A 24,755-nucleotide genomic window follows, 5' to 3' on the forward strand; every position below is an offset into this window, starting at 1 on the left:
GAGGTCTCCCACTGCGAGGATGGGTATGACTCCTACAAAGTAGGATTTCAGAGTTACAGCTGTTACTGGACAAAAATACTTAAGGATATATGTAAATTTTGAAATTCTGAATAATGATCTATTCGTTCATTGACATACTGATAAAATATGAATCCTATAAATACCATTATCCCTAACTTACTTTGTCCAGTATACATAAGCTGTATTAGAAGTTAAACTTCGTCCTCAAAATGCATTTCAAAAGATATGTTGCCAGAATAAAAAAAAAAAAATCCTGACGAATGTATAGCTATGACACACAATACTAACAACACGGACTGGTGTATCACGACTCTTCAACATGTATCATGTATGATCTTTGTGTAGTAACAATGGAATGTACCTATTCACAGCTGAAAAATAAGAGTGAGTTTAGTTTTACGCCGCACACAGCAATATTCCAGCTATAAATAATCAAGTCTGGACCAGCCAATCCAGTGATCAACAACATGAGCATCGATCTGCGCAATTGGGAACCAATGGCATGTGTCAACCAAGTCAGCGAGCCTGACCACCTGATCCCGTCAGTCGCCTCTTACCACAAGCATAGTCGCCTTTTATGGCAAGCATGGGTTGCCGAGGGCCTATTTCCCCCGGGACCTTCACAGGTTGCTGAAAAAGACTCGTATATGGATGTGTGTAGAATGGATGTACCTATTATTGTGAATACTACTTATGCATTGATTCGGTGCCATGACTTACCAACATGTATAACCTTTGTTTTCACTCCATAGAATAAATGTACCTACCCTTGTGAATAAAAGGTGCTAAAACATAAAAAGAATTTCAGTACAACCTTACAAAATATTACAAAAATAACTGTATAATGAATACAAATTAGGAGACAAAACAAAAATAGATTATCTTTTAATGAAACACATGTACCATAGTTGACATGATTAGCACACTGGGCACTTAAAAAATTCATAAGGGGGTGTATCTAAATTACCTGAATCATTGCTCACCTCATCATCAGTGGGTCTTGCAGTAATGAGAAACAAGAATTTATCTATACAACTTTGAAAAAAGAGATGACAATGAAAATTAGTTATTTGATCATGACAAATATTTTGTTCTTTCAGGGAAGGTGAAGCCTGTAACCACATTGTACTCTATGCCATCTAGACATTCCTGGTGAGAAGAAGGATGGATTTGATTCAGTGACATAAAACACCTGTACATGGAGAGAGATGATGCCATAAGAATCTGCCAGCCCCTGCTGCCAGCAGATGTGCAAGACTAGTTCCCAGGATTGGTGACAGCTGTGATATACCACAATAACTAAGATTTATAAACTTATTGTCTTGTGGGGTCTTATGGGTTCTGACCTGATCAAGACTGGTTAGTGTCCTGACGAAGGATTTAACATACACATGTGAAATGAAAGAGTGTGAGAAAGGGAGAGAGCTTCAAGATACTGAAGTAGTCAGACATGTTTTTAAGTATCTAAGAGAGTATTAGTCTATAGGATTGTGTGTTGTGGGCTCAGAGGACAAACATTTTTTCTATCTACCCAGCCTCTATCCAGCCACTGTCCAGCTATTGTTCATTCATTGTCTAGTTACTGTGATGGTTATGGTATTTACTGTAATTCTATCATTGTTATTTGAAGAAGTGTCAAAAGAAACATTGGAACTTACAGAATTAAAAGCCAAAAACATGAGCTTCGACCTGCGCAACCGATGACATGTGTCAACCCCTGCTTGCCGTAAAAGGCGACTGTGCTTGTCGTAAGAAGCGACTAACGGGATCGGGTGGTCAGGCTCACTGACACGTCATCGGTTCCCAATTGCGCACATAGATGCTCATGTTGTTGATCACTGGATTGTCTGGTCCAGACTCGATTATTTACAGACATCCGCCACATAGCTGGAATAGAAGTGGAAGTTGAAATCGTGGACTGTCTAATGTTATTCGAGCAAGCCACCTTCTTCGACTTGAGTTGTTGGCTGGAAATCGGTGTAGTGTTATACACTGCTCATCGAAATTTTCCCACGAAAATTACTGCAAATGCAACTGTAATGACGTTTGGAAACTGTACTTATGCGGGTTGGACGTTCACGTCACTGCGCAGCGACACCATATTTGCTCTATGTGTAACTGGGGTGACCTGATCCTTTCGTCTGAGTGCTGAAGGACACATATTCTGTGAAACAACTGCATGCATAATTCCGAAAATAGATTCATCACTCTTTGGAGCCATTATTCAGTAACATTAGAAAGATGATTATATCTAAAAAAATAATTGCCTTTCTTCGTAGTGTGGTTCACATTTAACCTCTGATAGGAAAAAGACTCTGGTGGAAGGGAGATAACTCGCTGAGTTAGCAACCCGTTTCATCAATTCAAAATGCAGCAGTACCACCAAGGTTGGGATGGAGTGAGTGAGTCAGTTTAGGTTTACATCGTAGTCAGCAATGTTCAAGCTCTATGACGGCGGTCTGTGTATAATCGAATCTGGACCAGACAAACCAGTGCATGAGCATCGATCTGCGCATATGAGATAAGATATGACATGTGCCAATCAAGTCAGCGAGCCTGACCACCTGATCCCGTTAGTTGCCACCTACGACAAGCATGGGTTAATAAAAATGTATTCTAGCCTTTGTCTTCAAGGTTATGTTGGGATGGAGTAAGGAGAAGTGAATCTTGTTCAAATTCAGACGTGTAGAAACGTTTGTGTAAAGGCGTGTTCCTGGCCATGCGCAAAAAATATTTCCAGCTTATGGCAATTTTATACTGGGCAGATAAACAAGGATATCTCAGATATCAAGGATAGCTCTAAGCAGACCAGTCCCTGTTTCATTGTCTGAAGTCTGCGCAGGCTTGTGAAACAACGAGTCTCATGATATTCCTCAGTCTGGGCAGACGCGAAGTGTATTATTCAAAAAGGCGCGATTTGTTACGTGTACCGCAACCCGTGATCATCCGGAGTAGACAATCATTCTATCGTATTTAAATGGATTTAGAAAATGAGTATTCTGAATTGAATTGAATATAGTGCTAACCAGCCGATTTCGTAACGTTGACGTCAACATTTCCGCTGTAGAACTCAACTGAAAGTTGTACTGATATTGATTACAATTACGCTTTTACATAAAAGAGTGTGTCACACAAGGCACGGCTGTAGAGCCCTTAAACCCCGACAGGTCTTAAGTCCCGACTGAACATGAATAATCATTAGTGGGCGGAGCTTATGTGACCAGGTCGTACGTCTTTCTTACGCACAACTTCTCAGTTGAACAGCATTCGGTTTACTTCTGCTCAGTCGTGTTAAGTTGATAAGCGTGCAATGAGAGTGTATTTCAACCTAACTACCATTTCAATACTACGAAAAATAAAGACATGTTCATTCGGGACTTAAGACCTGTCGGGGTTTAAGGGCCGCACACACGGCAAAGTGTAACATATATGAAGACAGAGCATTTTGACACGGACGTTTGACGTTTCATAGTCATCACGTTGGCTCGTCATGTGTGAAGCTCATTTCTGGTGTCCCCCGCCGTGATTTTGCTGGAATATTGCAATGAGGCGTAAAATTAAAACTCACTCACCAAGAGTGAGACGATTCAGCCCGCATGTCCCACTTGTTGCCCCAAGTCTGACGGGCCTTCATATTACCGCAAGACGCCGTTACTGTCATGAACCGTCACATAACTGCATGTGTTCGTTAGAGGTGACTAATGGAATCGGGTGGTCAAGCTTGCTGGCTTGTGATCATAACCCAATTGCGTGGATCAATGTTCATGATGCTGACCCCTGTATTGCCTGGTCCAGGCTCGATTATGCCCCCATATAGCTGGAATTTGGAGTGAAGAGTTAAACAAACCAACAAGATAAAGACCGATTGTGTCTTCACCTCCCCTGCTTATAAATTCACCAAATGTCAAACAGATAAATCTCTTCGGACTTGCGTCACATCTTGAAGTGAACCACTCGGGACAGTGGGCTCATTATCATTTTCCCTTAATTTGATCATTCAAGCCATAACAATCACCGATCACACACCACTGTCACGAAATACTGATCGAGTGCCTTATGAGTCATGTCGTATGGCTTTGTTAATGCATTGACGTCTACACTTCATGAGGCATCTCGTAAGGATTGGTTGAACAAAGCAATAGTGAGCAAATTCAAAGGAATGGTTTGCTAATACATACTCACACAGAGACTGGGGTCTTACAAACAACTACCCTTGTCTAAGTGTCACCCAAATTTGTTTTCAGGATTGTGTGTGAAGCGACGGAGTAGCCCAGTGGTTAAAGCGTTCGCTTGTCACGCCAAAGACCTGGTTTTGATTCCCCACATGGCTACAATATGTGAAGCCCATTTTTTTATTTCCCCCGCCATGATACTGCTGAAATATTGCTAAAAGCGACGTAAAACCATACTCACTCACACTAAACTGATCAATTCCAACATCAGACGCGAGACGGAGGCCTGATGGGTTTCTGTTGGACGTTAGCCTAGCAATAGGAAGGCCATGTTTCTATTCGAAAATATGTATAATTACATGGAAAGATGCTTATTCTGGCTGTGCAGGTAGAGGAAACAATTCAGTCATCCACAGACCCTTTAACCACCGGGTGTCGGAATCGTGTCTTCGAACGATCAGTTGCATGAAGCGCACCTAAAATGACCACGGCCGTGTTGGTTAACCTGGGAAGCGTGGAATTGATGTTACATTCCTGGCTTCATACACTGTGCTCATCTGGGGAATTTAACCCAGTCTTCGTCGAAAACACGAAAGAGTGCAGTTCTTGTCATGGACGTTGAATATGCTGCACAATGGCCGTTTTGAAAAGAAATATACTGTCAGGTTCAACATTACTGCACTAACACCAACAATTCTGTTCCATCTGAACGTGGTTACCAGTCTGTCACACATAGCCTCAGTGAGTGAGAGAGAGTTGGGAGCCTTGAGGTCTGTTTGTCAAAATGGAGACCCCTAGATTATTTACACTAGCACTTTGAAAATGTGAGTGTGTAGTTTAGTTTTACACTTTACTTAGCAATATTCCACCGCTCTGTAAATAATCCAGTCTGGACCAATCCAGTGATCAACATCAGCATCGATCTACATGGTTAGGATACAATGACATGTGTGCACACACGGTCTGAAAGACTTCATTTCACACTCTTCATTCTGAGCTGGAGACTGGGTAAAATACTGAAGTCTTTTGACACAACAAGGAGACATCCATGACTTGCCACAGCTGTAACCTGGTGTCAGCTCAACAACCATGTTCACTTTCTGCAGCAACACATCATTGACACTAAACTGTCACATTAACAACAACTCAAAATCACACTGTTTATTATCGATTCACATATTTACATTTGCTTTTGTATTTACAAAAAATAGCATTATCAGTTGGACTTCACAACTTTTATGAAGACAAACATATCCTGGACAAGGATAATCAAGTATGTGATTCTACATAAACACACGCTTGACAAGAGCATCTTGTATATCTTGGAAAGAGCAGTACAAACACAAGCTTTACCTTTCTAAAATGATCTCTTGAATCCCATCATATTTGTTTTCCTAAGTCTGGAGTTAAAGATTCCATGTATATATATGATATAGTAACTAACACTCCAGTTGCTCATGACAGAACCATCAAACATTTAGTCTTGTCTTTTGTCCAAGGTACCAACATTCATTAAAAAAAAACATTTATGGACATATGAGATTTCAGATATAAATTCTGCAAATTCATAAATAATAGTTTCATTAATGATACAAAGCGAAACATATTTATCATGAAGTATGTTACTTGTTCTTCTCATATGAAATGTAAACAAGATAATGTACACTGAGACATTAAAGAGTATATCTGTCAAAAATAATTCAGACAAAAACAAGTTTTATTTTTTGATAAAGGAATGCAGAAACATATGTCACCATGGAAACAACCTTAACAAATTCTCAAATTGGTATTTTCATTTGGCAAGAATAAACTTGATAGTTGCAAGTTGAGCTACGTTCGTGTGGAAATCTCACAAGCAAATCTAGTGTAGATCCTGCTTTCGTATGTTGAATTTGCAATAAACACATGTATAGTTATCCAGGAATACACAGTAGGTCCGTACGGTTGTTCTCCATATCAATTACAATCAAATATACAAAGACCAAGAAATCCACAGGCCACTGAACAAATATGTGGAACGTGATAATCAAGTGAGAAGAAATTGTAGAAATTAAAGAAAGAAGATGAAATCACTAAAATTCCCAAACCCACTGAACTCTTTGAAAGAATGAAAATCAGGCAGATCAACTTTTGCCTTTGCAAATCTTCTGCATATTGCACATATTGTTCGAACTTAAATAAAGTGTAACATGTTAAATAATATAAGAAAACAAAAAGCTGCTTGCATTTCAAGGCTTGATATCATACCTTCAGCCTCTTTAGCATAAGAAATGATAGAGAATCGGAGGAGTCACATCTACTGAATAATTTGTATGTGAGAGAGAGGTCACATCATCAGATCATCATTCTCTGGTGAACCATCTTCATTAAACAAGTACATAGTACTGTTACAAGATACCAAATACAAAACCCTCTTGATCTCTAAACTTATGGAATCAAATTCACTTTGGCAGGTAGAGAAATACCCTATACCCTCCCTCCCAACATCCACAAAACCTTTATGGCCGTAATATTATTTGAGGCTGAACTCTAGCCAAAGAAATGCATGTTTCCCTCCATCACGCCATTTCTGAATGAGTTACCTTCTTTTTGTCCCTCCAAACCCAGAGGCTGTCCTGGTGCCAGAGCTACTGCCACCAGAGTATGACCCTCCGGAGGATCTCCCAGAGGACCACCCACTAGAGAACCCACTGCTTCCACCCCAACCACCCCCACCCCATCCGCCAGCTCCATTACCCCAGAATGACCCTGTGTTGTGGTGACGATGTGCGTAGCCTCGGTTGCCATAGTCACTGTTGCTGCTGCCGAACAGGTATCCCAGTAATCCGCCAGCTCCCATTCCTGTCCAGAAGCCTCCGAATCCATTTCCAGCATCTGTGTTGGTAGATGTTCCAGCATACCCTCCTCTGTTGGCATACGTTCCTGTGTTGGCATATCCGCCAGTGTTATGATAGCTGCCTGTGTTGCCAGCATTACCACAACCTGGAAGGAACAGAATAATACCATAAGTACATGAAGATAGAAAACATGGATGTCTGGTGTATTACAACATATACCCAAAACACTATTTCCAACATTTCTTGCGAGGCATGAATTACTGACACATGAAGCAAAATATATTTGGTTGCCATGTCTGAGAAACACAAATTAGGTAAAACCTGAAATGCAGCTATTTAAGAAAATCATTTCCATGGTTACAGGGCATAGTGGTTGAAGTATTTGCTCGTCATGCTGAAAACCTGGGTTCTATTCCCAAAATGGGTGCAGTGTATCAAGCCCATTTCTGGTGTCCCTGTTGTGATATTGCTGGAATATTGCTAAGAGCAGTGAAAAACTCACTCACTCACTCACTGCTCATGATTCATGATTGAACTCACCAGCCCCTGATGTAAACTCAGGTTTGAACCCTGGGGGTGGAGCCTGGTTGGTGTCATAGGGGGTGTAGGGTGGCGGCTGGTCCGGGCGAGCACCAGCGGTATTGGTTGGAGGCGCTAGACACATCTTGTAGATCATATAGATGACAAATCCAGCTGCAACTAGGCCAATGACACCTCCAAAGGATGAGTGCCTTGTCTTGTGGTTGCTGAATAAACATAAAGAGCAATTTGAAACATTTCAGTTTGATTATACCATTTAATTCAAACTTCTGTCATTTCCAAAATGCATATTCACTTAAATGTGTGTATTCATGCACATGTGAGCACATTATCTATTACACATGGCTAAGGCACTGTTCATAATTTATGGCTAGAGGGACATATACACACACAAGCATGTTATGACCAAACCCTCCCCACCCCTACATGAGGAATACTATTATAGGTCATGTGTTATTGAGCTGAAGACAGGATGTGAAGTGTAAATTATTGCATTTATCTCTGAGTGTCTCTATGTACTAGTTGACCTGTAAAGGTACCGGGGTAGAAGAGGCCTTCAGCAACCCATGTCATCGTGCCAATTGCACAGATGAATGCTCATGTTGTTGATCACTGGATTGTCTGGTCCAGACTTGATTATTTACAGAACGACGCCATATAACTGGAATATTGCTGAGTGCGGCGTAAAACTAAACTTATTCACTCACTCACTGTACTAGTCCCCTTTAATATCTGTGTAATAGTATCAGCAAACTGAAAATAACTACCAACTTTCCCAAATTACAATAAGCAGTTAGCTATGATACTATGAAGTCTTCAGTGCTATACAACTATGTCATTCTGAGATTCATACAATAATTTTATCACTGTTAACTAAACAACTTGTCAGAAAAACATTTGAGAACATTGATGAGATACATATAATCCAAATATACCATGCATAAAACCTGAAGAAAAAGATATCTGTTTTCACAGCAGATGGTTACAGGGATGAGAATGGAAATTTTCATTTACAGCTGAAAACTAGTCGGGGGTCTGGGGGATTTTGGCATTTTACACACTAAATATGGCTTCTAAAATCAATATTAACACTGTATATATATTTAGACGTTTCAGAAAAATGACCCTGGGGATGTAAAAAAACACGGATTTCCGCGGATCCGCGGAAATTTCTCATCCCTGTGGTTAAGGCTAAAAAGCTCTTTAAATAGCATCACTTCCTTAATAACAGTGATAGCATCTACGATGAAATGTCATATTAACGAAGCTGACAATCCATAAACTTGGTTCCTCCCTCCCCTAAACAATGATACTTTGGTCTTTCGGGAATACACAGCCTAGGACTGAGCCTCCAGGAACTCGTTCCTCATAATGATTGAAGAGCTACAACAGTCTTAAGTCTATGCAAAACTATGGGAGCTACGATTATCTTAGCGCTACAATTGTTTTGTGGAACGGGCCTGCTCCTGAGCAGATGCTATAGAGTGTATAGATACATGTATTGTGCAGATGTGTAAGCTATGGAGGGTTCCAGTGTTCTTACCTGTAGTAGTTGGAGCTACGGTCATGGTAGTCGTCGCCATAGTAGTTGTGCTGGTTGCTATGGTAATGTTTCTGTTGATGTCCTTCCTTTGTAAGGTCTAAGGTGTACTCCAACTATAAAGGTAAAGTTAGCAAAATAACAACAACTTCAATTTTTCAAATGATCTGACAGTAAACCAGTGTCCATATGTCCATATTGGGAAACTACAACTAGGATATGGATAAAAAAAACCCACACAAAGCAGAGCTAATGACACGGGACGTATCGGCTTACGATATGTATGGATATAAAATATGCACAATATGGTAGGAAATAATTTAGAACATGTAGCAGATACAGACTACAAAAATGGCGTTTGGTCGAAGAAACATTTGCAGACATGTTAATCTGAGCAAGAGTAGCATTGTTATATATGAACATAACAGAAATAAATGCATATAAGAAACGAATCACAAAATTACTGGTACTCCATTAAATTCCCTTCAGTACTCTAGATGTGCTCTTATGGTACTCCAGTACTCCTATATTGAAAAAATATGGAGTAGGTACTCGAGTATGTTGTCCAGACAATTTTGTGATTGATCTTGTGAGAAACAACCAATGTTGTTGCCTAATAATGAAAAGGACAAGTGAAACCCTCACAAGGAAACCATTTCAATATAGTTGCCATGGAAACAATAAGTGGGGTCACTAACATAGACACGTTTTCAGAAACCATCAGGCGAATGTCTCCTGCATGTTTAGATGTGAGACAAATACCTCTCACACAAACTCAGCACTCAAATGCATTTGATCTCCTTGTTTCTTGTTTAATGACATATTTGGCAACATTAAAGCTATGTGACAGCATTAAATCGAGTCTGGACAACGACAATAAAGTGATAGCCATAAAGAGCATCCAGCCAAGCCATTGGGATACACCTGATTCCATCAGTTGCCCATCCTGATAAATTTCCTTGTGTCGCAACAATTCCAACAAACAGTATGAGAAACTTCCTCAATTATGCATCACCTTTAAAAATGATAAACTGATTTGACAGATATATGATACCAGGAATGATTGGCTTAATGATGAGTCATTAATGTATCAGTAATTTAAACACTCATCCTGAACTACAGTCACTGTCAAGGCCACTTCATCACTTACCCCACAGGATCCCCTGAGGACATAAGGGTCATCGGGATAGTCATAACCCTCACAGGACACCTCGACTTGGCCAAATCTATAGGCATTGTCCATATCAGTCTTGCACTCCCACTGTGGAAAAACAAAAATAAATATTTGGACTTTAGGACTGTTTCACACCCCAGGCAATATCTATGGATTTTCAGCTCCCTGGTTTGGTGCAAAGTCCAAAATAAAGACACTGAACAGGGTCTACGGTAAAGTCTGGAACCATTAATAACTGTGAACCATGCACACAAGTTTAAGACCAATTTCAAAATGGTACAAATTGCGTCTTGTATTTCTGTTAAAAAAAAAATAACATATCTACCATGGTTTTACTGATTAAAAACATTTACTTGAAAAATTGAATGGGTTATGAAAACATTCTTTATAATACTATTCTGTCCATAATATGACCAAATCAATGTAAGATAAACTCAGTGTTAATAAGGATGTTATCTTTGCATGTTCTTCAATCTTACATGTCCTCCACTCACACAGACACAGATATAGTGAGTGGACTCTTTACATTCCGACATCTGACTTATCCGACAACCTGTGAATAGCTTTCTTCTATATTTTCATCATAAACACTGAATTATCCAACATCTGTACATTCTGAATTCTGACATCATTTTCTGGTCCCAGTGACGCTATCAATCTGGACAATACAACATCATCACCCCATATTGCTAAAAAAAAACAATCAGCCTGTCAACGGCCAGTTGACACCTCACATCCTGTTACTGGTACATGTATTCTCTTTAGCCCATGTTACTTGCTAACTGGGAGTTAATTAGCAGCGTGAGAATACATGGACCTTTGTTTTAACAAGCTGTTGTAATTTAAATGACATCAGTACAATTCAAATAAGAGAACTGTGCACCTGGGGTCCTCCATGTTGAAAGCTGAACATTTATTTGTGTCACTCCCTTATGATAGATCAAGGTAATTGATAGTTTAAGTTAACCCTGCCTACCATTACTTTAAGCCTGACTTGTTTATGAAAACAGTATCTGGAAGTAGCTGAAAACATAATTGTCTGATTTCTTCATTTATCTGACGGGATCTGCCAAATCCAAAGACAGCATAGTTGTCCCCAGGGATTTACATGACGCAAATTCCTGTGTCCTATATGTATAAAAATTGACAACGGACGAAACAAATTAGATTAGCGTGTCTACAGGGATGCAGGAAAAGTCAAAACACTTTTTTTTAAAAAATGTTTATCAAGTAACAATAAGGGTTATTGTTATGATATCATATGGAGTTTAATTACTGTGATGATTGTGATACACAATACAATAACAGTAACTGAATTGCAACAATTTTATAACAAAGTATTAACAATAATATTTAAGTGTCTAGGACCCCCATTTTTTAGTCCAGGATGCCTGAAAATTAAGATGAGTCCCAGCGACCCTCAAATACAGGACTCAAGGTAAATTCTTGCTTATCCCCATGACAAACATCTGAATCCAATTTCCATTAAACATGTGCTGGTCAACACACACCTCATATCTTCAGTACTCATGGTAATATACCAACATTAATAGTGACTGTAACACATTTCCTGAAAAGGCTTCAATAATCAATAACCAGCATTCATATCCTCTTGTCACAAACTGTGCCTGCGTCAGTCTGCTCAGTGTAACTAATGGGCTCTGTGTCAGGTGTTACTGACTATTGATGGACACACTGCAACTAATGCATGTCTAACCTGAACATCGTAGCCATCAAAACCTCGGTTCTGACATTGAACCACCTGTGGGACGAAGGCGTGACAACCAGCTGATCCGCCAACACATTTCACCTGAAAGAATACATGAATCATATACCACAAACTCTTGTTTAGGGACACAATCACAGATACCCATGTCTAAGGCTGTAACTAGCACAGGTTATTGCATTTTGCTATGAAAATATCATGTATACCTATTCTTACTAATTGCTATAGAGTATGAGTCAGCATAAGACAAAATTGTAGATTCATAATTGGAGCTGAGGAATCAATCAATAATTGATTGTAAACAACCACAAAACTCATGATCTTAATGAGATAAAATAATCATAATGGTGTGCAAACTGAACAGGTTCCGATTAAAACCAAGATCAAGGATACTTCCTGTTGTGACATGTACACTAGTTTCTTGTTAAATTGCATTTTTACAACTCTGGAAACTGATTAGCGAACACAACAATATGAAAAATATTTCCTACAGGTAAAATTTGATGCTTTATTTTGATGAATATCAATAATTATCCTGAACCAATCAATAACTGCTGCCACAATCAAGATCAACAAGTAACAATTTTTATCAGTTTGTGGTCTATTTCAGATATGTTCTGTTGTTGACTAGTTGTCATAATTACTGGTGTAATAAGAATTCAAATGTTGATGAGAATGCTGACATGATTAAATGATTTGGAGAATCTGGTGGATTGGGATTAAAGTCCCTAGAATAGGATTTCAGTCCAGTCACGACATTCATGAGCATTCCAAGAAGAGAGTGAGTTTTATAACACACTTAGCAATATTCCAGCAATATCATGACGGCAGACACCAGAAATGGACTTCACACATTGTATCCATGTTGGGATCGATCCCATATCTTTGGCATTACAAGCAAACGCTTTAACCACCAGGTCACCCCACCGCCCCCTGATTCCATGAAGTGAAACACTGAAGTAAATGGACTGACTTTCTGGCCCTGCTTGCACAATGTCTTAGGATGTCAATATCTATTGAAACTCAGTTATTACACTGACCTGTGGCACAGAATGTGACCTGCGGGCAGTTGTTGGCATCCCATGTCTCAGTGTTAAGGCAGAAATATCACGAAGCAGCACTCGGTCACCCATTGCACCTGAAAAATTCATTTTGATAATCATTATGATTAACAATGGTAAGTTTTTTCTTGTTTTGAGTATATTAGAAATGAAAGGTGATCACTGAAAGGACAGAGTAATGGGCACTTACCATGTGTGGCCACAATGAAGACTGCGGACAAGGTAAAAAGTACGGAAAGAGTTTTCCCTGTCATCTTGTTAGAAATGTTGAAAAAATCTTCCACTGGTTCCAAATATCCTACAGGATGGTGGTTGTATTTGTGGTTTAAGCTTGTAACTGTAAATAAACAGACCAATCTATTACCAATAATTAACATTGTTTGATTGGATATAAATATTCATTGACTGACTAGCAATACTTATAGTATAAGTTATAAAGCATAAGAAACATTTCTTGTTTCGCGTTAATCCCATGTAATCAAGTGTAAATTATCTCACTTATAAAAGGTAGGTTTCTGAGAAAGACTTCCACCCGTTACACAACCCCACCCCCCACCTCTTTAAATTTCATCATGTTCATCCTGGTCAAATCATACCATCCGAATCTATATTCCTCATACGATAAGGATAAGTTTTAACATGTTTTTGTAATTGTGTCTGAACATACTGAAAGACACATCCAACTTCTAAAAATGCCACTCAAACATAATTTATTTCCTTATCGTCACAATCGGGCATATGGGCGGAAAAGTTACCTTTGTATATATTAGGACCTCATCGCGGCTGTTTGCTAAGCCATGCAATAATGACTACTGATGATATCTTCGACATAACAATCCCAAACTTAGGCCCAAATTTATAAGGACCCTATTCGTAGAGCACAAAAATATATTCTATGGCTGGACTTAATATGTACTCTATGGCTAGTTGAATATTTCAGAACTGTAAAAACATGATACACACTGTATGTATAATTACTTACATGGGGAAAATATCAACCGCTGGAAACACTTCCGGGTGTAACAGAACAGAATAATCAAAAGTGAAAACACACTAGTAGTAGCAGCAGCAGCTGCAGCAGTAACAGCTCGTCAAAACACAGTCGGCTCAATATTAGTGGGTGACAGTTGCTTGTATCGAAAGCGTATATCTCTAACAAAAGCAAACCTTTACCTATAAATAGGTTACACTGATGTAAATGTTTTATGACATTACGAAAATTCACCACTGTACACTCACACCAATCGTTTGTTGACGAATCATCCAATTTGTTGGAGCGCAAACTCGTTGCCAACTCTTTACAGCAATACCTATTTCGTTGATATACATCCGCGTATGATGCACGCGTAGTGTGGAGTACAATATTTTAAGGGGAAATAACTCAATAGACTTGTATTGCGTACCACATAAACTTATACTTCAAACAGTTTGGCAGAAACATCATACTCCAACATGGGTGTATGCACTCTTCTGTCTGGCACTTGACATAGATTTCTTGCGATCAGTTCTTCTCGTCGTTGTTCTCATTACAATGTCTGAAGCCCTCTGGTCGACTTGTTCTTACGAACGTTCAATTAAGTAGGATCGCACGTTCACTTTATACTGGCGTCTCCTATTCTCGCGGTACTTACGAATATCAGCTGAAAAAATAATATAAACGGTTCTTTTCGTTTGTATGCTTGTTGTCTTTAAATGAAGAGATTCTCCCTCTAACATTTGCATCTATCAACTGCTTGATCCATCAAGCGTACTATCTCACTTGAGCTCGACAAAAAATAGGTCGTCCGCCGCTGACATTTCGAAGCGTCTCCTATTCCCGCGGTACAACGAGAAAGTAACGTTATTAGGTGTAAGGAAGGGAAATCTTATCGGAAAGGGCGGGAAAAAGTTACGATTTTTCCAAGTTGGGTAAAACTCACGAATATTTGTTAGACTGCACAATTTTGATAATTCACAGACTTGGGCCACTTCCTAATTATTGGTCAATGATGTCAACAACCTCGACCTCGGCAGAAAATGTGTTTACCACGAGAATAGGAGACGGCCCTTTATAATTAATTTATTATTGTTAGGTTCATTATGGCTATAATCATGGTGCATAATAGTCCTTTTATTGGCATAAGATGATTGGTTTGTTGTTTGTCGTACTCAGCAGTATTCCAGCCATGTGGCGGCGGTCTGAAAATAATCGAGTCAAGACCAGACAATCCTGTGATCAACCGCATGAACACATCGCCTACACAGTTGGGAACCGATCATGGGTCTTCCAAGCCAGCCATCCAAATTAGTCATCCTGTTAGTCGCATCTTCCGACAAGCATGGGTTACTCCTCCGATTTATCAAGTTTCAGGACAAACGTACACGTTAAAAATAAACACTCTCCATCAGAAAAGGCAAATAATAAAGTAATAACCTCCGAAACCAAAATATGAAAAATATGAAATACCTTTAAAATCTGAATTATCTGCCATTGATATGTTTTATCACATTTCGAAAGCAAAGTACTTCCACAGATCTCTTTCACATAAATTTAAGTTCCTGTTTTAACTTTGGAAAACCATACGTTGTAGAATAAGACATACAAATATGTAAGTGATTGTGTCAAATGATAGCTTCCAAACTGGGCCTGAGATGAGAAGTGTTGTTATACGTAACAATGAACTCGTGAAGACCCGGAATAAAATTAGTTTTCAGCACCCCCATCCTCGATTTCTCCAGGGTACACATAGGTCTCCACTACAGTGGGAATCTTACCGAAAAGTACACCCTGGAGATATCGAGGATGCTGCAAACCCATTCTTTTCCCACAGAGGTGACTCCTGTCATATCCTCTTGGATGTGGGAAGAGTATGCTGCAACCAAGCTATCATAATAGACGACAAACGGGATCGAGTGGTCAAGCTCGCTTATTTGTATGACAGATGGCATTTTGTAACATATTCTTGTAGATCCCTGTTCATCATGTTGATCACTGGATTGTCTGGTCTCAACTGGTGTATGTACGGACCGCCGCCAAAAAACTGGAATATGTTTCATATATTTCAAATGAAAGTCTCTGTGGAACAAAAGGGAATGATTAAACTGGATTTCTTATTCGTCAAGAAGAGTCGGTGTAAACCTATCCTCAAAAATACGATTTATTTCAGTGATTTATAACTTTATAGCGACAGATAGATCCACATCATTAGTATAATGGGCAGTAATGGCGCACAAACAATGCATTATCTCTACTTATAACTATAAGTTTAAAAGAACTTAAAAGGCTCGATTTTCAGCAATTTTCCATTAAATCACATTTAAGTGATTAACATCATGAGCACCGATCTGCATCAACCAAGCTAGCGAATTTAGCTTCCTGACCCCATTTGTCGTCTCTTACCACAAGCATGGTGTTGAAATACAACCTAACAATTCTGACCCGGATACTCACTGGTACGATTTTATTGAAAACTGTGTATCCCTCTGATAAGACTACCAGTCTAGACTACCAGTTGTCCGACTTTCATTTTAGTGGAACTCGCGGTGGCTGAGCTGGCTAGGCGGCTGACTTAGTGTGCTGGCGATTAGGTGGCTGACTCTGAGGGTGCGGGTTCGAATCTCGGATGGGACTCAACCCCCAAAATACTAGAATTGTACTTTACCAAGAACGTGAAATCCCAAATATGACATCTGTTGCATTTGACCACTTTCTAAATAGCATCGTGTAATCATAGCTTTCGGCCGTGGCAGCCGTTCCAATTTACACTTAACAGAGGGGTACACAAAGTACGCAGTCTAGACTACCAGTTGCATGTCTCCTCGTAACATGTGAAATAATTCGATTTGTGTTCATGCTCAGTTTTATCTACCAAACCTACAGTGTAATGTCTTTCGCGAGCAGAAACCAATATTATCAAATTCTTTATACATTTATTTTGTAAACATGTGTTATAACTAATATTATTTGAATGAAATTAACCGAAAATCTGACAGAAGCCTTCAAATAGCATGGTTGAAGTTTTAGGCTCGCGATTCGTTTGCAACCGAAACCGGTTCAGCGAATCGAACGCCTGTTTGACCTGTTCGTCCTTCCGGTTGCAGCCATAGCCGAGCTAGTGTGCAAGAGCGTAGAGTCTTAGCTGAAATGGCGAGCTCTGAACCTGATGGTCAGCGCCGCAAACGCTTTTATAACATTTTCAGCGTGCCCGATGGAAAAGAATGCGAAAAGAAGGTTTTCTGGGGCACAACATACGGTGCCATTTCAGGTGGGTTTGGAAAATGAGTTCAAACTTTACACTGTGGCCCCCGAATGTGTCGGTGCAACATTGTGTCTACTAACTAGCCCCATGTGCAATTTTTCCATTGTGTACAGTACACTAGACTTAGTTACCACACATTTTTACTATTGTTTGTCGTCATTACAGGTGTTTGCAATGATACCAAGATTTTATATTTTGTACTTGTTCAGCAGTGATTATAGAAGCGTTCACATGACGTGTATTGAACATATGATAAAGATGGGAGGTTTACAGATCTAATGACAGTATGACTGTATTCATGATCCAATATGTAATCATGTAAGGTATTTGTAAGATGGACAGACAGTGAATAGTTACAAATGTTATATCATTGACATGCCCTCAAATATTTTTTTCAGTATGAAAGCCACCAAATATCTATCGATTAACATCGTCAATACAAGTGTCAAAATAACATGAAAACAGTAAACGCGAATACTTGACACATACTCATTACAGCCACAATTGTCTAGCTACATCAGCATGCTATTCAGGGATGCAGTCTGCATTAATCTCTTTAACATGCTTAAGTTTCAACCAGCTGTCAGAGTTATGATACGCATTCATGAACAGAGAGAGTGGAGGATAACGTTCACATTCAGTGATTCACTATATATTAATTAAAATGGATTGGGTGTCTTGCTTTCAGCATTTAAACATATTTTACACGCCAAAACTGAAAAAGATGTACACTTTAAATTTGATTATATCTATTTTTACTCCACATCTCAGAAACATACTGTAAACAGCCAAATTTTTGCGACCGTTTAATTTTCGCGAACTTCGCATCAGACTTCATGACGCGAGAATGAAAGCACGCGATAATATAGATATAACATACACTCTATTCAGGTAAGTCAACAACACAAAAACAATACAGGTGTCATTGCTCAATCACGAGTCACCGCTGGGCTAATCTGGATTAACACAGCTCAATCACCCTCTGTTTTCATTGCTCTAACACCTAATTAAAAAGGATTAATTCTGAAATCAATTACATTAATTTGTTGTTAGATCACTTCGCAAATCTGTTTATTTTATAACAGCTCAATGGTCATGCACCTGCATGTCGTGTAAAAACATTCAGAGACGCCCCTGTAACAAGATCACCTTGCGAAAATAAGAATGCGCGAAAAGGTTTAGTGACCATCACTCGTGAAAATTTAAAGGCACAGTTTACAGTATTTCAATGTTGGTTTATATGAGTATCAAAGATTATAAACTTGATAAATTATAAAGAAAACAGAAATGTCAATCACAGACTTTAAACACAGGCATAGGAGACTCAACTCAAAGTAGTTGATGATACTGAATGCTTGCTCAGATACAATCATCATAATCAGTAAAGCATACACAGAATGTCCATAAGGCAAAGATTCAAAGATTTACTACCAAACCCCTTGTAAGTCAGTGCTTTATATTGGCATGTTGTTGTCATAGATGAGAAGCACTTGGCTTGACTGACCACTGAAAAGAAATACATTGATTTCTTTAAGATTAATTTTCTCAAAGTTACCTCTGTGATATTTATTGAGAATCAACCTTGCATGTTTCAGGTTCCATCATAGCCTCGTATGACATCATGGGTTACAGTGGAGCAAGTACTCTTGCAAATGGTCTTGGAAGATGGGCTTTTCATTTATTTCCAATGGGTATGCATTGTGATAATTTGACTGTATGTCATTGTAACATATTTCTCACAGTGACTAGGTCTTTGAACTAGTTGGATATATGTCCAGTATCTACATCACTTAGTGATTACAGAACAAGCACATACTCAAATGTAACATTATGTTATATTTGGGATTACACTTTCTTAGTGAAGTACAAATTCTTGTACTATTTTTGAGTTGAGTCCCGTCTGGGGCTAATCCCCAGCACACAGAGTCAGCTGCCCAACCTGCTCAGCCACCATGACTTCTACTTTTGCGACCACTTTCTAAATGGCACTGTGTATTCAAAGCACATGCTCAAGGTTTAGCAGTTTCTTGATGTTGCCTACCATGGTAATTGGTGTAGCTGTATTAGTGCTTGAAGTCCAACATAAAAGTCATGGGCTTTAGGGTGTCAGTACTTTAACAGCATATCTGAAGGTATCCACAACCTGTGATAGTTTAGAGTTAGTGAGTTAAATTTAACTCCATTGTTAGTAATATTTCTGCTATATGGTGGCGGTTGGTTTAGTTCAGAACACTGCTGTATCATTGTGAGACAAGATGATAATCATGTTTTGATATGGGATGCTGAATGAGTCTGGGAGTGTTGTGAATGTTATGTTCTCATCTTGGATTTGCCTGGGTGTTTAAACAGCATTTGATTTTGAACTTGTTGATGTGAAACATTGGCCACTTTGAATGCCAAAATAATTTCAGAGTACATGCACGAAAATCCTATATAGATTTAATTATGGCAGGGTAATTTTGATGACACTTAATCAGAATATACTTACAGATTATGTGATTATGACATGCACTAGACCTGGACAACCCTTTAGTGTTTGTATGTTTAAAAGGCTTCTCATTCATGTAAATGTGTAAGGATAATATGTGGACTTTTCATATCACTAATACCAGTCAGCTTAGAGATTGGATAAGCTCTTACGTTACGTGTTACATTCTGTTTTAGGGGGTATTGGGGTAGCTTAGCGGTTAAAGCATCATACCAAAGACCAGGGTTTGATTCCCCACATGGGCACACTGTGTGAGGCCCATTTCAGGAGTCCCCCAATCATGGTCTTGCTTAAATATTGCTGAAAGCACCATAAAATCATACTCAATCTCACATTCTCAGCGGCTGTTGGTGGAACCTACACAGCGGTTTCATGCATCACAGGAAAGGTGCGAGGCAAAGATGGCCCACTGAATCACATCCTAGGTGGCTTGGCTGCAGGAAGCATCTATGGAGTCAAATGTGAGTGCTTCATACTACCTTGATCTTCATAGTGGCAACCTTCTTTATTGCGTCATAGTCCTCTTGTCTCATTAGAGTGCCATGACACAGCTGCAGATCGGACTGTTATGTCTCTGGATTAATCAGTGGTTTATCTAGCTAATACATAAACAAACTGTCAGTTTTATTTCCTGGCATGAACGGAGACCAAAATTACTAAATTCACTACTGTTATCATCATTCAATGATTAAAATTGAAACATTGTGACATTTAGCTGGTTAATGATTGATTTGATATCTCCTGAAAATAACAATAACTGGGATAACAGCTGAAGCTGCCTCCGTTTCTTCCCCTGATAGCGATACTAAGTTGGTTTAGGGGACCATTAGCTGATACCTTGTAGGGACTGGGAAGAGGTACCCAGCCACATAAGATGGCAGAATGAGGTGAACAAATAGATCAGGAGGTCAAGCTTTTTGATTTAGTTGATTGACTGACGTGATAGATGACTTTGCTGATTGACTTGGTTGATTGTCTTGGTTGCAAACTAGAAGGATTTATTTTGATGGCATTGACTTCGTTGATTGCAATATTTTATTTGCTGGGTGGATTTGCTTCACATGGTTGAACTCACCATCACCATCCATTGAGTCTTCTTTTTTTGCATTTCTTTCAGTCCAGAGCCAGAAAGTAGGATGGGGTGTTGGCATATTATTTGCAGTCGTTGGATTGACAGCCAAGACCATCTACATGTACGACTTCTCCATATTTCCAAGGAAAGAACGCAGACAAAAGGGATTCTATGACTACCAGAAATCTTACTTTACTGAAAGACCAAACCCTGAGGGCAAGATTGACTGTTGATGTAAAGTGTGTTAGTTGCCAGTTTCTTTGTGTGGAGTATGTGTATACAGAGGCCATGGTATACAAGCGGTCATGGTCAAGTGCTGTATTTGTCATCTTGAAGCATACTGCAGATGCTAGAGAAAGACTTCAGTTGTTTCCTTGTACATATGCATTATAATATGGAAATACAAACATGTTTAGAAAAAAGAGTGTTCTGTTCATTTTGTTGTGGAGCATTCTGTGAAGAGTTAGTGAGAACTGTCACCAGCAATACCGTGGCAGGGGACACAAAAAATGGGCTACACACATTGTACCCATGTGGGGAATCGAACCTGGGCCTTCAAATTGACAAGGGAATCCTTTAACCAGCAGGCTACCTCACCACCTCGATTCAGAGAAGAAATAAATCAATCCCCGATACTCTGACAATATCAACACTCAACCATTCATCCCTGTTAAACAACCACTTCGGCAGGGATTCTTTTTGTCAAGAGATTCCTGTATCATGATGAGTAATAAAGCTTGTGATGTGGTAGTGTTTGAGTATGACAAGACTTGTGTTAAGTGAAGAACTACTGATACAATGAACTCCATGCTATCAGAAGAGCCGTAAAATATCTACCACTTCAGAGCGGGTACCCACTCATTAGGATTCTTTAAGGTTTTCAGACCCTATAGTGTGTTAAAAGTATGACACAGAGACTTTTGTAGTGAGATATTGCACCATATCACACCAAAGAAAGAAGTTTGAAGGTGAAAATGTTTTTGGTGAGTCACATTTACTTCTAGCTGTTACAGTTGTTTCAAACATTTGCTGCAAGTCCCATAACAATGTGAAGTCAAGGAAGCCATATGATTAGCCGTTGCATCTGTTGTTCATGATCTCAAAACCCACGTCATGTGATATTTCAGAAAAGGGCAGAGTGTAGTTGTACTTGCGAAACCCACACTTTCTCAACAAAATAACCGCAACCCTCCAGGTAATTGCAAGTTGGGAAAGCCGATTATCAGACCCTCGCCCAATACCATGGAACCCTGTACTGCAGGCGTCCAGTGATCGTGATTATGTACCGCTAGCGCATCAGCGATAGTGACTGCACTTTCGAGAATATCTGCGGCAAGTGTGTAATAATTGGTGTCTGAAGTGACATGGGTGGTACAGAGTTATTGTTTAGGACTGATGTGAAGCTGAATATCTGGTCCTTTCATATCTGTCATTACTTTAACATATTGCTGACGTATTTGTGGTCGTGTGGTTTAGTGGTCAGGGTGGTGACGATATAATCTTATTCGACAATTTATGTAAATACCAGGAACCATGTTGACCAAATTATTACAGAATCTCTAACATCTGTTTTCGCAAAATGCATTGTCTAAATTTCAGAGTGACTTTCATGTAGGAAATTAATGATATCTGTATGAAAGTATCAAATTTGTTGATTAATTGAATTTCAAAAGAGCAATTGTTCCAATTTAAAATCAGATATCGTGGAATATACCGTAAGGTATGATTATTGATCTGTAATGGGCACTTTCAAGGAAACTGAGTGAGTTTAGTTTTGCGCCGCACTCAACAATATTCCCGCTATATGGAGGCGGTCTGTAAATAATCGAGTCTGGACCAGACAATCCAGTGACCAACAACATGAGCATTGATCTGCGCAATTGGGAACCGATGACATGTGTCAACCAAATCAGCGAGTCTGACCACCCGATCCCGTTGGTCGCCTCTTACGACAAGCATAGTTCGCCTTTTATGGCAAGCATGGGTTGCTGAAGGCCTATTCTACACCGGTACCTTCACGGGTCCAACCGCCAATGGCTTAAGTGATGGTGTAAATCTGTTTCGAAAGCAATCGTACCGTTAATCCTCATGGTCCTTAGGATGGTGATCTACCTTCGGTTGTTGGCGATCTGTAGCATGCTACATGTTGTATTGTCTATAGCTTTAGATTTACAGGCTAGTTTTACATCTATATCTGTGATGTAATGTAGTTTGTTTACAAGTTGTTTATATTCTCGGTTTATGTGTCATCTATGTATAACTTGTTTTGGTCACAGGTCACGACATGGCTGAAATACTGTCCAGGTGACTAGAACTCGTAACTCACTCACTCACAACTTGTTCAGGTTCTCAGTAGGTTCTCATGAACATGCATTTACTTCTTTTACTTCTGTTTCTCTTCCAGTGCTAATGAAGTTAAGATCAAGATGTTCAACTTTAGCAAAACAAAAAACAAAAAAAAAAAAAAAAAAAAAACCCACAAAAACCAACGTGTATACAGCGCGTAAAGTCAGACTATTGTAGCGATCAGAACTGGGATAACTACCATGGAGAATTATTGATGACGATCACTTCATCAAACATTTTTTATAAATTCTTCAAAATTAGTGAAGGGAATAATTAGAACATCAGCCCAAATGAGTACTAAACACTTGCATATATGATTTTAGTTTCTATTTCTTCCCTAATAAATCTATATTGACACAATCGATAGTTTTCTATGTGTTACAGAATGCCACTAATCTTAATTCGCCGATAACTCTCTCAATTTTACACCTACATACATTGTACATGGATGGGGATGCATAGATGCCTACACGTGCACTCACTATGCTTAGTTAGAAGTTATGATTTGTTTGTGACAATAAATAGAGATATTTCCATCAACCGATGCACTTGTGTCTGTAATCTCCGATCACTATCACTGATACGCTCGCTGTACAAAATCACTAACGCCTGCAGTATAGGGTTCGATGGGGGTGTCGCCTGAGCACGGAATTTACAACTTTGATTCTCTTGGGGCAGGTAATTTCGTAAATTCCTTCCGGGTTAAAGATTATGATCTATTAAGTTGGGTTTAGTCACACTGGGATTCAGGGGAAGAATATGAATATTCCTCGAGACGACTGCATCTGGGACCCGATCGCAGCGCTTACTTGATCGTAGCGCCCATACTTTATCACATACATATTCACGAATGTGTTAGCTTACACTAACATGTAGTCTCTTAAAGGGGCATATTTAATAGAGAGAATATAGTAAACAGGGCTCTTATTCTGGAAACTTTCGTTGCCCTAAGAAGTCTTAACTTTGATCGTACAGGCAATGTGTTAAGAATGGGCTAAAGAACCTCGTAAGGCTACAAACATTTAGAGAAAAGCTAGCCTGGATCCCCGAGACTTCAGTCTGCATGGCAGACTAATAGCGATTGCTTTCAGGAAGGGATCCTAAGGGATCGGAATGTGTGGCCTGGCTGACGATGTCATCGTGACCTGCCTGTTGTTTCTCATGCTATTAACCACTGTTTACATAGTGCTCTCAGTAGCGGTGGCGCTATATTCACCCATGTTGTAATTTAGAATTTCAGTATCAAATGTTTCATCTTACCTGTCCAGCTTTGACCCGTGAAGATCTGGGTTAGAATATTGACCTTCAGTAACCTTCAGGCTGCTGACTTGGTTGACACATGCCATCGATTCTCATTTCCTGTTGATCACTGTATTGTCTGGTTCAGACTCGATTATTAACAGATCGCTGCCATATAACTGGGATATTGCGGCATGCGGTATAAAACTAAACTCACTCACTGTCCAGCTTTGATCAATTACAGGTTATCTGACAAAATATTAGGACCTGCGGTGTAAACCAACATTCACCCCATCATTGA

At 39.3% G+C, this 24,755-nt stretch overlaps 2 protein-coding genes across 3 annotated transcripts; one reads left to right on the plus strand and one right to left on the minus strand.

The window, feature by feature from the left end:
- Nucleotides 1-5,339: 5,339 nt before the first annotated feature.
- On the minus strand, nt 5,340-14,444 carry LOC137290321 (store-operated calcium entry-associated regulatory factor-like). Of its 2 annotated transcripts, none has more exons than XM_067821153.1 (8): nt 14,311-14,444; nt 13,262-13,408; nt 13,051-13,148; nt 12,002-12,094; nt 10,261-10,371; nt 9,114-9,226; nt 7,571-7,776; nt 5,340-7,175 (listed from the first exon to the last, which is right to left on the minus strand). In XM_067821153.1, the coding sequence occupies exons 2-8, from the start codon at nt 13,323-13,325 to the stop codon at nt 6,772-6,774; spliced, it is 1,089 nt and encodes a 362-aa protein (XP_067677254.1). In that variant the 5' UTR covers nt 13,326-13,408; nt 14,311-14,444; the 3' UTR covers nt 5,340-6,771. The 2 variants fall into 2 exon arrangements, with proteins under 2 accessions (XP_067677254.1, XP_067677255.1); XM_067821154.1 differs by having other exon boundaries at nt 14,054-14,357.
- A 2,674-nt stretch (nt 14,445-17,118) lies between these two features.
- LOC137291354 (NADH dehydrogenase [ubiquinone] 1 alpha subcomplex subunit 11-like) lies at nt 17,119-21,293 on the plus strand. The gene is made up of 4 exons (XM_067822665.1): nt 17,119-17,315; nt 18,905-19,000; nt 20,139-20,258; nt 20,915-21,293. The coding sequence occupies exons 1-4, from the start codon at nt 17,195-17,197 to the stop codon at nt 21,100-21,102; spliced, it is 525 nt and encodes a 174-aa protein (XP_067678766.1). The 5' UTR covers nt 17,119-17,194; the 3' UTR covers nt 21,103-21,293.
- Nucleotides 21,294-24,755: the final 3,462 nt, after the last annotated feature.

This window comes from Haliotis asinina, chromosome 7 (assembly GCF_037392515.1).
Source record: "Haliotis asinina isolate JCU_RB_2024 chromosome 7, JCU_Hal_asi_v2, whole genome shotgun sequence".
In the NCBI taxonomy this organism is placed as follows: domain Eukaryota; kingdom Metazoa; phylum Mollusca; class Gastropoda; order Lepetellida; family Haliotidae; genus Haliotis; species Haliotis asinina.

Coding starts and splice junctions, on each gene's coding strand:
- LOC137290321 (XM_067821153.1), bottom strand. CDS start 13,325: ATGACAGGGAAAACTCTTTCCGTACTTTTTACCTTGTCCGCAGTCTTC. Junction 12,095..13,050: donor GGTCACATTCTGTGCCACAG/GTCAGTGTAATA, acceptor GTATTCTTTCAG/GTGAAATGTGTTGGCGGATC. Junction 7,176..7,570: donor TGAGTTTACATCAGGGGCTG/GTGAGTTCAATC, acceptor TGTTCCTTCCAG/GTTGTGGTAATGCTGGCAAC.
- LOC137291354 (XM_067822665.1), top strand. CDS start 17,195: ATGGCGAGCTCTGAACCTGATGGTCAGCGCCGCAAACGCTTTTATAAC. Junction 17,316..18,904: donor AACATACGGTGCCATTTCAG/GTGGGTTTGGAA, acceptor TGCATGTTTCAG/GTTCCATCATAGCCTCGTAT. Junction 20,259..20,914: donor AAGCATCTATGGAGTCAAAT/GTGAGTGCTTCA, acceptor CATTTCTTTCAG/TCCAGAGCCAGAAAGTAGGA.